At 40.2% G+C, this 11,999-nt stretch overlaps 1 protein-coding gene across 1 annotated transcript in view; it reads left to right on the forward strand.

Annotated features, from left to right (window-relative positions):
- Positions 1 to 7,992, forward strand: part of ptch1 (patched 1) — a 76,717-nt gene extending 68,725 nt beyond the window's left edge. Inside the window, exons 22-24 of the mRNA XM_078214409.1 lie at positions 687 to 941; positions 3,803 to 4,330; positions 5,118 to 7,992. Coding sequence (XP_078070535.1) covers positions 687 to 941; positions 3,803 to 4,330 — 783 coding nt within the window. The 3' untranslated portion in view covers positions 5,118 to 7,992. The remainder of the gene's footprint in view (positions 1 to 686; positions 942 to 3,802; positions 4,331 to 5,117) is intronic.
- The last annotated feature ends 4,007 nt before the right edge of the window (positions 7,993 to 11,999 follow it).

The raw sequence follows: 11,999 nt of genomic DNA on the forward strand, positions 1-11,999 counted from the left end.
TAGCAAGTCCGCATTATTGCTGCAGATAATGCTGGACAGAATAGAATGTCGGTGCCCTTCCTCTATTCTTTAAGCTACAAAGAACAGGGAAGATTACAGGTTATTGCCCATTGGCCTTGCTGAATGGGGAGACCTTGATTTGCCAGGTGTTTACATAACTCCACAATAAGGTGAACAAAAAATAATCCGGGGTCAGCAGTAGCTAAGACTCCCAAGGAGGGAAGAAAATAAAAACCTAAGAATAATACTTGAGGTTAGTTACCCTGTCCATGGTCTAAAATAAATGTCTGAGGGGTAAAAACGCATGCATATCTGGCAGATAACTGGTCCTGGATTAATTGCCTGATTTGGGTTCGTCATGGCAAACTACATCGTGTCTTGTTTTGTTCAGACAGAACCACTCCCAAAATCATCCATGGGACAGATGGAGGGAAGCTCCGGGAAAGCCCTGAAATCAGACATCCTATAATAATGTGACCATAATGAACATGGTACTTGTGCCTAGTATTATCTATGGACAGAGTTGATGTTCTGCAAAGAGCCAAGTAACTGGAAGAGCTCTCACCAGACCCCCTCTGTACCTAGTGTGAAAGAAATATCACTCAGCGTTAGAGCTGATTCGGTGTGACAGCAACAGTGATGAACACTAAGTGAGACTAATTACCCTCGGCACGTTTGGTTCATAGGTTTCACCTCTCGATGGGAGAACCCGACTACCTACTCCATCACCAGAGCCACCACCTCGAGTTGTGAGATTTGCTGTTCACCCTGAGCAAGGGAATTGTGGATCTGATTCTTCAGATTCTGAATACAGCTCACAGACTACAGTTTCTGGGATCAGTGAAGAACTTCAGCATTATGAATGCAATCCCAGCTCTACTGCATCAGCCCATCAGATCATGGTGGAAGCAACTGAGAATCCTGTCTTTCCCAGATCCACAGTAAGTGAAACCAATAACTTCTTTCTATTTAAAAAAAATCTTGCCAGTATTTGAAGATTCAGCATTCCTCTTAGCTACCATTGCTTTAATTTCATTGAAAGTGATTACCAATAAAGGAAATTTCTAATTATTTGATTTTAAAGGCAATAGATTGTTACATGTAATCATTGATGAAGACTATTATTTGCCAGTGACACCTATTTCTTTGTTACTTTTTTGTTCATGCGATGTGGGTGTTGCTACTCGACCAGCATTTATCCCCCATCCCTTTGAGCAGGTGTCGGTGAGCCACTTTCCTGAACTGCTGCAGTCCATGTGGTGTGGGTATACTCACGGTGCTATTAGGAAGGGAGTGCCAGGATTTTGACCCAGCGACAGTGGAGGAATGGTGATAAAGTTCCAAGTCAGAATGTAGTGTGGCTCAGAGAGGCACTTCAAAGTGGTGGTATTTCCCATGCATTCTGCTGCCCTTGTTCTTCTAGGTAATAAAAGTCATGGGTTTGGAAGGTGCTGAGGAAGGAGCCTCGTTGAGTTGCTGTAGTGTATCTTGTAGATGGTATACAGTGCAGCTGCTATGTGCCAGTGGTGGAGAGAGTGGATGTTTAAGGTGGTGGATTAGGTGCCAATCATGCGGGCTGCTTTATCATGGAGGGTGTCATGCTTCTTCAGTGTAATTAGAGCTACGCTCATCCAGTCAAGTGGAAAGTATTCCATCACACTCCTGACTTGTGCCTTGTAAATTGTGGACAAGCTTTGGGGAGTGAGGAGGTGAGTTGCTCACCACAATATTCCTTGCCTCTGACCTGCTCTTGTAGTTACAGGGTGTGATTCTCTGGCTGTTCATGTCAGCGGGATTTGGCTAAACGCCAGATTCTCCATCCTTTCTGGTAGCAGCGGCGGGGAGTGAATGGCCGGAGAATTTCGGCCGTAGTATTTATATGGCTAATCCAGTTCAGTTTCTGGTAAATGGTAATAGTAGGAAACTTAGCGATGGCAATGTCATGAGAGATGGTTAGATTATCTCTCTTGCTGGAGATGGTCATTGTTTGACACTTGTGTGACGGCAGCATCCTGTTAGTAGAAATACCTTAGTAGCTGCACGGAATGGCTAGCTTCACCTGTTGCTCAAACTTTTGAGATACTTTAACCTTCTAGGATAATTTGCGGGAGAACTTTCCACCCTCCCAGGCATGTGTTTCTCAGTGACAGGAGGTGGCTCGCGAAAGGATTCTTCGGATTTCCCATTGATGTCACCCCATGGCGGTGCAAAACCCGCGGGAAGGGGTCCACTGCCAGCAGAACCAACCGCAGAATCCCACTGGCGTGAATCAAAGAACAAAGAACAATACAGCACAGGAACAGGCCCTTCGGCCCTCCAAGCCCGTGCCGCTCCCTGGTCCAAACTAGACCATTCTTTTGTATCGCTCCATTCCCACTCCCCCCGTTCATGTGGCTATCTAGATAAGTCTTAAACGTTCCCAGTGTGTCCGCCTCCACCACCTTGCCTGGCAGTGCATTCCAGGCCCCCACCACCCTCTGTGTAAAATACGTCCTTCTGATATGGGCGGCACGGTAGCACAGTAGGTTAGCACTGCTGCTTCACAGCTCCAGGATCCTGGGTTCGATTCCCGGCTCGGGTCACTGTCTGTGTGGAGTTTGCACATTCTCCTCGTGTCTGCGTGGGTTTCCTCTGGGTGCTCCAGTTTCCTCCCACAGTCCAAAGATGTGCAGGTTAGGTTGATTGGCCAGGTTAAAAATTGTCCCTGAGATGCGTAGTTAGAGGGATTAGCGGGTAAATATGTGGGGGTAGGGCCTGGGTGGGATTGTGGTCGGTGCAGACTCGATGGGCCGAATGGCCTCCTTCTGCACTGTAGGGTTTCTATGACTTCTATGATCTGTGTTAAACCTCCCCCCCTTCACCTTGAATCTATGACCCCTCGTGAACGTCACCACCGACCTGGGGAAAAGCTTCCCACCGTTCACCCTATCTATGCCTTTCATAATTTTATACACCTCTATGAAGTCTCCCCTCATCCTCCGTCTTTCCAGGGAGAACAACCCCAGTTTACCCAATCTCTCCTCATAACTAAGCCCCTCCATACCAGGCAACATTCTGGTAAACCTCCTCTGTACTCTCTGGAGAATTTCCCCCATTAGGTAGACTGGGCATTTCTCAGCTCTGAAAGGGGCAGCCTTAGGCCCATTCGTGAATATACATACCACACTGAGCAATAGGCTAACTGGGGTAACCATATCACATCCATTTCCCCTCAGATTCCTCCTCCTAAAAAAAATTTGGACAAGGCCAAGCAACTACATTTAAGTTGATGTCTGTTCACTGCTTGATGTTGTTTCAGGACATGTGTTTTGCCCAAGGCAATTGCGTGATTCCAGAAACTGGATTCCATTGTGATCAGGGACAGCTTCTGTGATGATGTGAATCTTAACATAACAATAGAAGGATCTTTCGGAACATTAAAGGGTCTTTCCCTTTTTGCTATTCACAACCATGCTTTCTCACCACAATCTTTCTCCAGAATTACATTGAGTTGTTTCTTGAAAATATTTGTATAGATACTTTAATGGCTTTCCTAGGTTACTTATTCTAATAGATGTCTTTTAGGATGAGAGCATTCTGCATGACTTTTGACCTGCCTCGAGCTTTTACCGATCAAAATATTTTTAATTAAGTAAGTTGTATTAGCAATTATTTATTAAGTTGCACTGCAGCGTAAAATGTGCGGATTAGGTTGATTGGCCATGCTAAATTGTCCCTTAGTGTCAGGGAGACTAGCAGGGTAGATATGCATAACAGTAAATAAGTTTATATGTACAGTATTAATAGTTCATATTGTTTACAGGTTGTTCAGCCAGATTGCAGATTTCATCGACCAAGACCAAGGCCATCTCCACAACAGGATATTAAACATCAACAATCCTGGAGGAATTGTAAAGACCACAGTTCGGAGGCAAGGGAAGGATTTCGACAGCCTCCTTGCAGACCACGCATGGACGCTTTTGAATCTGCTCATGAAGGGCATTCCAGACTCAGTAATAGGGATCGACAAAGTCATAGATCCCGTTCTCATAAGACTAGGAATCCAACATTCACTGCCACCGGTGCTCCAGCACCAACATACTGCCAGCCTATAACTACTGTGACCGCCACAGCCTCAGTTACTGTCGCTGTGCATCCTCCCATACCCAACCAAAATGTATTTGGAGGGTACCCACATTATGAGGGGTACAATGAAACTGATGAAGGAGCATTTGTTGATCCTCATGTGCCTTTTGATGCACGTTATGAAAGAAGGAACTCAAAGGTGGAAGTTTTAGAGTTGCAGGACGTTGAATGTGAAACACAGAGCAGTGGGAACAGAACTCATTAGGTAAGTCTCCTGCAGAAATTCAATGAAAGGTGCATTACTGTTTAAAATATTATGAATCATCGATACCTATGTCAAATTCTTTGGGCTAACTAGAAGAGGAAAAAATTACGATGTTTCTTCTAACAGACAGAAAATTATTTGATGTAATTGTGTTATTTCATAAGTTAAATTTGTGTTGATAAGTCTTAAGTGGATTTAGAAAGATTGCAACCACGTAAACTGTAATTAGTATGTGTTTATGTAATATAAAAATAATTTCTTCTTTAAAGTTTATTTATTAGTCACAAGTGAGGCTTACATTAACACCGCCATGAAGTAACTGTGAAATTCCCCTAGTTGCCACACTCTGGCGCCTGTTCGGGTCAATGCACCTAACCAGCACATCTTCCAGACTGTGGGAGGGAACTGGAGCACCCGGGGGGAAACCCACACAGACACAGGAAGAACGTGCAAACTCCACATAGGCGGTGACCCAAGCCGTGAATAGAACCCAGATCCCTGGCACTGTGAGACAGCAGTGCTATCCACTGTGCCACGTGCTGCCCTCGGTTCATAGACTGAGTTCTGACATTGGTGTGCAGTGTCGCGAATAGGACAGGGGAATTTGGAAAGCTGTTGACTTTTAATGGCTTCAAATGTTTCCATCCTGCCCACGACGATGCCCAGCAGTGTCAAGGCTGGAAAATCCCAGCCATAGTCTTTAAACAAATGCTTTTTTAAACGTGAAATGAGTTACCGAAATTTTTAAAATATCTGTTCCTCATAGTTCTTTTTTTACCCTTTCCAGTATGGAATTTACGATGCACAGATGGCCAAAGATGGAAAAACTCTTCACTTGCCTAGTCCTTGAAACTCCAGGCTATAAATACAGGCGATCCTGAACTGGGAAAACAGTTTACTGCAAATGTTAATCTATTGTATTATTTGTTAAATATTCTCTAAAATATTTAAAGGATGTACACATATGTATTATACAGATGTACAATGTAAAGTAGTATAATATTAGGAGTTGTAAATCTCCTGTGAATGGATTGGGAACAATGTTGTGTGATCTATACATTATGTACATTGATCTGTGTATCTGTGCCACATTTACGCTTAATCTAGTCATAAATGTCAGCATATGTTGCTGCTGCTTAAAATATTGTATAATTTACTTGTATAATTCTATGCAAATATTGCTCATGTGATAGGATTTTTTTGTAAAGATACACATTTTAAAAAATATTTTAATTTTGCATATCACAACCCTGTGGTAGTATAAAACGTTACTGTTAACTTTCAAGCACGCTATGCGTGGTTCTTAAAATGATCAGAAATGAAGAAAAGCACGTTAATCTTTATGACCTTGTTAGTTTTAGTTGTTTGACTCTTGCTGTGTATTATACAGGTCTATGTTGTTTTAATTTAACCCTTAGTGTGTGTATATTTATTGATCCTCTCCAGATTCTTTGAATGATAAACTGTATCTGCAATTTCTAACTGTCGGACTAACACAGAGACAGTCCTTTTATATTTTTTCTTTATTTATTGTCAATCTAAATAGAATGCATTTTTTTGAAAATGACCCACCATTAAGCTCAGACACTGTTCTCTTTAGCGTAGATTTTAATATTTGTAAAGACATACATTCAACAACGGAACTTGTGATAGGGAGGTTTAAATCCAATCCCAACTTTATTTGTAAATATTTAGAGGGAGAAAACTGTCTCTTTTTAACACTGATTTATGTTAATGTTAAACTCATCTACTACTACATATTTGGCATCACTGTAATCAAATCAGGTGGACATGCAAGGTATGAATCTTTCAGGAGGAGTCTTAAATCTATGCTTTTTTATCTATATAAAATGTATTTTAAGAAAAAAAAGAGTTCCTATGTCACAACAGATAAAGCACTTCATTAGCTATAAAGTAGTTTGAGGCATCCTGAGGCCATAAAAGGTACAATATAAGTTCTTTCTTTTCACTCAATGTTCCAAAATCCAAATGACATCAATGATTGAACCTCAGTATTCTGTTAATGACTATCCTGCTGCCGTTTGTGTTTTTGTCCTGATAATGAATTGGGTTGTCATTATGGGATGAAATTGTAACAAACACAAATTCATTTGTGCATTATTTTAATGTATTTGTTAATTCATCTAAAATAATTTGTGTAATCAAATACAATAAAATAACACGAGGGACTCCATACAAATGTGATAACATGATGGTTACAATATTTCGGACAGTCATTTTCACATTTCTTTTGGTGTTCAATATTGATAGATTGGGGGCAATTTTGACTTTTGTCATTTGCCTAAAATGAGCGATTTTGGATCTGCTCATTTTACACCTCTCTCTGATAGGAAAATCAGGACAGGGGTATAACAGGTGGTGAACTGTGATCGCCCATTTTACATGAATTTATGGCCATTGAATATTGCGATTTATTTTGGTACTTTGCCACAGTCTTGTTGCTATTGAAATTACAGATGATGCCAAATTGTGTCACATAGCAAGTAGACTGAGTTATATTTTCTGTTTTAAATATTAAAATAAGCTACTGCCATTAGCACACTAAGGGTTAACCCTAATTGCCAACTTTCTTTTATATATAAAAAAAAGTTTACTTTCTGGCATAGAAATGTGTGTGACATTAAGCCACAGATTTCAATGTGGCACTTGTGGTGGATTGACCTGAGATCATCCAGGATCCACAACAAAAACTGTATGGTGTTAATTGGAACTAACCTCAGCTGCCATAGTGCTTATTAGATTGTGTCAAAAGTTCAGAGTGACTTCCCACTGCTACTGCCTTAGCGTCTTGTCTGTCACTTCTTACCAGTTATTTTCTCCCTCTTGTTTAATGGCACAGATTCTATCAAATGCAGATATAGGTATATGTAATTCCTCCCTTCCGTCCCCCACTGTCTGCTGCTTCTGCACAATGTAGACATTTCCTCCTATAGTCACATTGGCAAAGGGAGAACTTCTCAGTGGCTGGCAACTATGTTTTTAAGAAAAAATGTATTTTTTGTGATATTTATATTTTTGTATCATAAGAATGTTTTCTTACAGTATTTGTTGTATGCCAGTTTATAACAAAAATGCAGGGATTTTTTTCTTCTATTACAGCTATGTTTTACTTTGTAATGGATTTTAATCTGTATAAAGTGCTTACTAATGTTAATAACTAAATAGGAAAGATATATAACAGTTACATTAAGAACTCGTAGATTTTAGTATGAGGATGCAAAAGGAAAATATTCAAACTGGGTCTCATCGCCTGCTTGTTCTGGCAGAGATGGGTTTGTGTCATTTCAGTTACAAAGATAAATGTATGCCATATAATTTATTTATATGAAAATTTATTTTTGTAGTGTATATAGTAGTCATCAAGTCTTTTGACAGAAGTATATTTTTAAAGAGTTTATATGTAATGATACCATTATGTTGGATCATAACTGAGACAGTTACAGTGCACACTTTCATTGTAACTTACACTTGGAAAAGATGTTTTACAGTGTTAAAATGAAAGCAACTATTCTAAATGTTACATAATTTGGTTCCAATTTCCATGGAATACGTGCCTTGTGTGTTTTATCCATATGCATCATGGGACATGGAAATTGTGCAAGTTCTCTAAATATTAATGTTCAAACACTGATAGAATTTCTAACAAATAAAAATAATATAACTTAACCATGGTATCATGTTCTTATTGCTTTAGTAAATTGTTTTGAATTTATAGCCTCAGAAATTCACAAACCTTCTGGTATATTCAAGCCCAGCAGAGCCATTCAGCATCAGAAATTCCTGCTAGTCTCAGCTCAGGTGCTCCTAGACCTACAATACCTCAATGGGTGAAAGTGGCACCCATAAGGATGTTCCAACCTGGTTTTGTGCCCTGAAAAGCTGAGTAAAAATACTTTTTTTTTCTCTAGAAGAGGGCCTGATTTTCAGTCCTTGGCACCATCTTCAGCCAGACCTGCCGGCTCTGCATGTAAGCACCCAACCACCTCCACATTTGCCATAGTCCTGCCCCCATTTAGCAAGTGCTCTAGCTGCACTGATGCTAGCACAGATACCCTCTAGTAACATGCAAATTACTTGACCCCTAGAAAACAATGGGGTCAATCACTTCCCTTTCAGATGCTTAAGTAAGAAAGAGGAAGAGAATAGTGAAAGCAGATGTTGGCGCTTTAGAGGATGGAAATGGTGAGGTAATAATGAGAAACTCCGAGATGGCAGAGGCACTAACCCAATATTTTGTCTCTACACAGCAGAAGATAATAATTCTGTCCCAAAAACTGCAGTTAATATAGTGGAACTTGGTGAAATTACTATAACCAGGGAGAAGGTACTCAGTAAACTGAGAGATTTAAAAGTAGATAAGTCCCTGGGACCTGATGGCTTACACCCTAGGGTGTTAAAGGAGGTGACAGCTGAGATAATGGATGCCTTAGTTATGATATTTCAAAACTCCCTAGATTCCGGAAAGGTACCAGTGGACTGGAAACATGCTAATGTGACGCCCTTATTCAAGAAAGGAGAGAGGCAAAAAGTGGGAAACTACAGACCAGTCAGCTTGACCTCTGTGGTGGGAAAGTTGCTGGAGTCACTCATTAAGGAGGAAATGACTAAGCATCTGGAAAAGCAAAGTTCAATTCACCAGTGTCAGCTCGGTTTTGTGAAGGGCAAGTCTTGTTTGACAAACCTGCTAGAGTTCTTTGAGGATGTAACCAGCAAGGTAGATAATGGGGATCCTGTGGATGTGATCTATCTGGACTTCCAGAAGGCATTTGACAAGGTGCCACACAGGAGACTGATCCAGAAGGTTCAATCCCAAAGGGTTGGGAGTAGAGTAAGCGGCTTGGATTGAGGATTGGCTGACTGATAGAAAGCAGAGGGTTGGGATAAATGGGTCATTCTCCAGTTGGCAATCTGTAACTAGTGGGGTTCCATAAGGTTCAGTTCTCAGACCACAACTATTCACAATCTATATCAATGATCTACAAGCAAGAATAGAGTGTAACATAGTGGAATTTGCTGACGACACGAAAATAGGTGGGAAAGCAGGCTGTGATGAGGAGATTAAATAGTTTACAAATGGATATTGACAGGCTAAGGATATGGCCAGAATCTGGCAGATGGAGTTTAATGTGGATAAATGCGAGGTTATCCTTTTTGGCCAGAAAAATAAAAGGGCAAATTACTATTTAAATAGGAAACAGATTCAAAAGGTGTCTGTGCAGAGGGATCTGGGTGTCCTTGTGCGCGAGTCTCAGAAAGTGGGTATGCAGGTGCAGAATGTTATAATGAAGGCCAATGGAATCTTAGCAAAGGGTATAGAGTATAAAAGTAGAGAAGTGGTGTTACAATTGTATAAGGCATTGGTGAGACTGCACTTGGAGCATTGTATTCAGTTTTGGTCACCTTCTTTGAGGAAGGGTGTGGTGACACTGGAGGCGGTTCAGAAGAGGTTCACTAGATTGATTCCAGGTTTGAAAGGGCTGTCGTATGAGGAGCGGTTGAGTAGCTTGGGCTTGTACTTACTGGAGTACAGAATAAAGAGGGGATTTGATTGATGTATATAAAATACTCAACGGGATTGATAAACTAAATGTTAACCAAATCCTTCTAGAACAGTCTAGAACAAGAGGTCATGGTTGCAGAGTAAGAGGGAGGGAGGTTCAAGACAGGCAAGAAGAAGCTACTTCTCACAGTGGGTTGTGAATCTATGGAACTCTTGTGAGTTCCATAGATTCACAACCCACAGAGTGCAGCGAATACAGAATCAATCAATGGATTCAAGAAAGAGATAGATAAATATTTGATCAAAAGTGGGGATAAAGGGCTATGGAAAAAAGGCAGGGAAGTGGAGTTAGGATGAGATGGAGATCAGCCGTGATCATATAGAATGGCGGAGCAGGTTCGAAGGGCTGAATTGCCTACTCGCTCTTAATTCTTATGTTCCTATCTCTATTTAAGGTTTCTCCATAAATACGCCATTTGCACCATTCTCTGGGCAAAAATGTTTCTCCAATTCCCCTATTGGATTTTTAGTGAATATATTGGGTCACCCACAAATGCAAACCTCTCTATGTCTGCCTAATAACTCCTTTCAGAACCTTAAAGACCTCTATCAGGACACACCTTAGCGTTTTTTTCTAAAGAGAGCCCAGCCTGTGCTAATTCCTAACTGAGCCAAAGGCGAAGTTCTGGGTTGATAGTCCCCACTCACTGCTGTTGTTCTGCCTCTTCAGGGCATATAGGAATTCCTGGAAACAACAAAGGCTTCCCCAAAGAATATTGGCTCATAATAAAATATTTGCTTAAACAAACATAACCAGCTTGTTACAAATAGCTTTCATTTCAATGCCTGCTCCAAAATTCAGAATACAAGAATTGTAAATGACTGTGCCGTTACAATTGCATAGCTGTCTCCCTTATCTGAATCTGAAATAAAAGCAAAAAATGCTGGAAATGCTCCACAGGTTAGGCAACATTTGAGGGAAACAGAGTTAATCTTTCAGGTCAGTGACCCTTCATCAGTACTTTTTTGATGAAGGGCCATTAACCGGAAACGTTAACTCTGTTTCTCTCCACAAATGTTGCCTGCCCTGCTGAGTGTTTCCAGACTTTTATCTAAAACATTAGTTCCAGAAGTGAAAGAATGAGTGTTCCAACCAATCTTCCCAACCAGTTCTATTATTTTGATATTTAGAGGCATCGTTCTTGGTGAGATGACTGTAGGATGTGTGATATTTCAAAGACTGAACCTATTATGCAGCATGAAGTTCTACATATTACCATTACACTTGTGAAGTTTCCTTTCTTGGAATAAAGATTGTGAATAAGATAGTTCCATACTGACTACATAGATTTATATATTAAGCATATTGTTCAAGGTCGCACCTTTAAAGAGCCACAACACAGACTCGATCAACAACTGGTATCAGAAAACAGGAAGTAAAAAGGTCAGGATATCTGGTGATTCAGGTTATAGCAGAACTCTGTTGCAACATAGAGCAAAGCTTTTAATTACAATGGGTTTGTTGAGAAATTCTTAAAAGGTGTCATTCATAAATGTACCTCTTCTAAATTGAAAGGATGAAATCGCTAATATTATGATTTGTCTCTGGAAAGTAAGAAGTGATGAAAAAGTCAATTTCACTGTCTGCTTTTAACTGGATCTCCAGTCATGTGCCATAATGGAGAGAATCCATCTGGAGATAATGGAAACTGTAGGGTGATTGAGTCTCTTTATTGTGACAGGGTGGCCTTGAAATTGTACAATGGGATACTAGCAGGAAAATGCTTAATGAGCTTGTCTGAAATTCCTCTCTCAGCTATTTTACTGAAAGTATTATCCAATTTTTGTAACAAGTAATGTGTCCACTAAAAGAGCGAAGAATTTCAAGTAGACGTGTTGATATCTTGTGGCAAGATTTTGTAATTTCACAACCTTGAAATTTGTTATTTCTGAATGGCTTATTTAATGTAATCAAATTTCCAGCATATACAGACAAGACCTGTTTTCCCCCCACTTAAAGACATAGATTCTTGAAAAAATAGCTGCCAATATAACCTGAAACTCTGATTCACAACTGATGCAAAAATTCTCCATAGGTAGTGAATTTTACCAGGTACCAGGCATTCAGGCAACTATTTATTTGACATA

This window comes from Mustelus asterias, chromosome 6 (genome assembly GCF_964213995.1).
Source record: "Mustelus asterias chromosome 6, sMusAst1.hap1.1, whole genome shotgun sequence".
Classification (NCBI taxonomy): domain Eukaryota; kingdom Metazoa; phylum Chordata; class Chondrichthyes; order Carcharhiniformes; family Triakidae; genus Mustelus; species Mustelus asterias.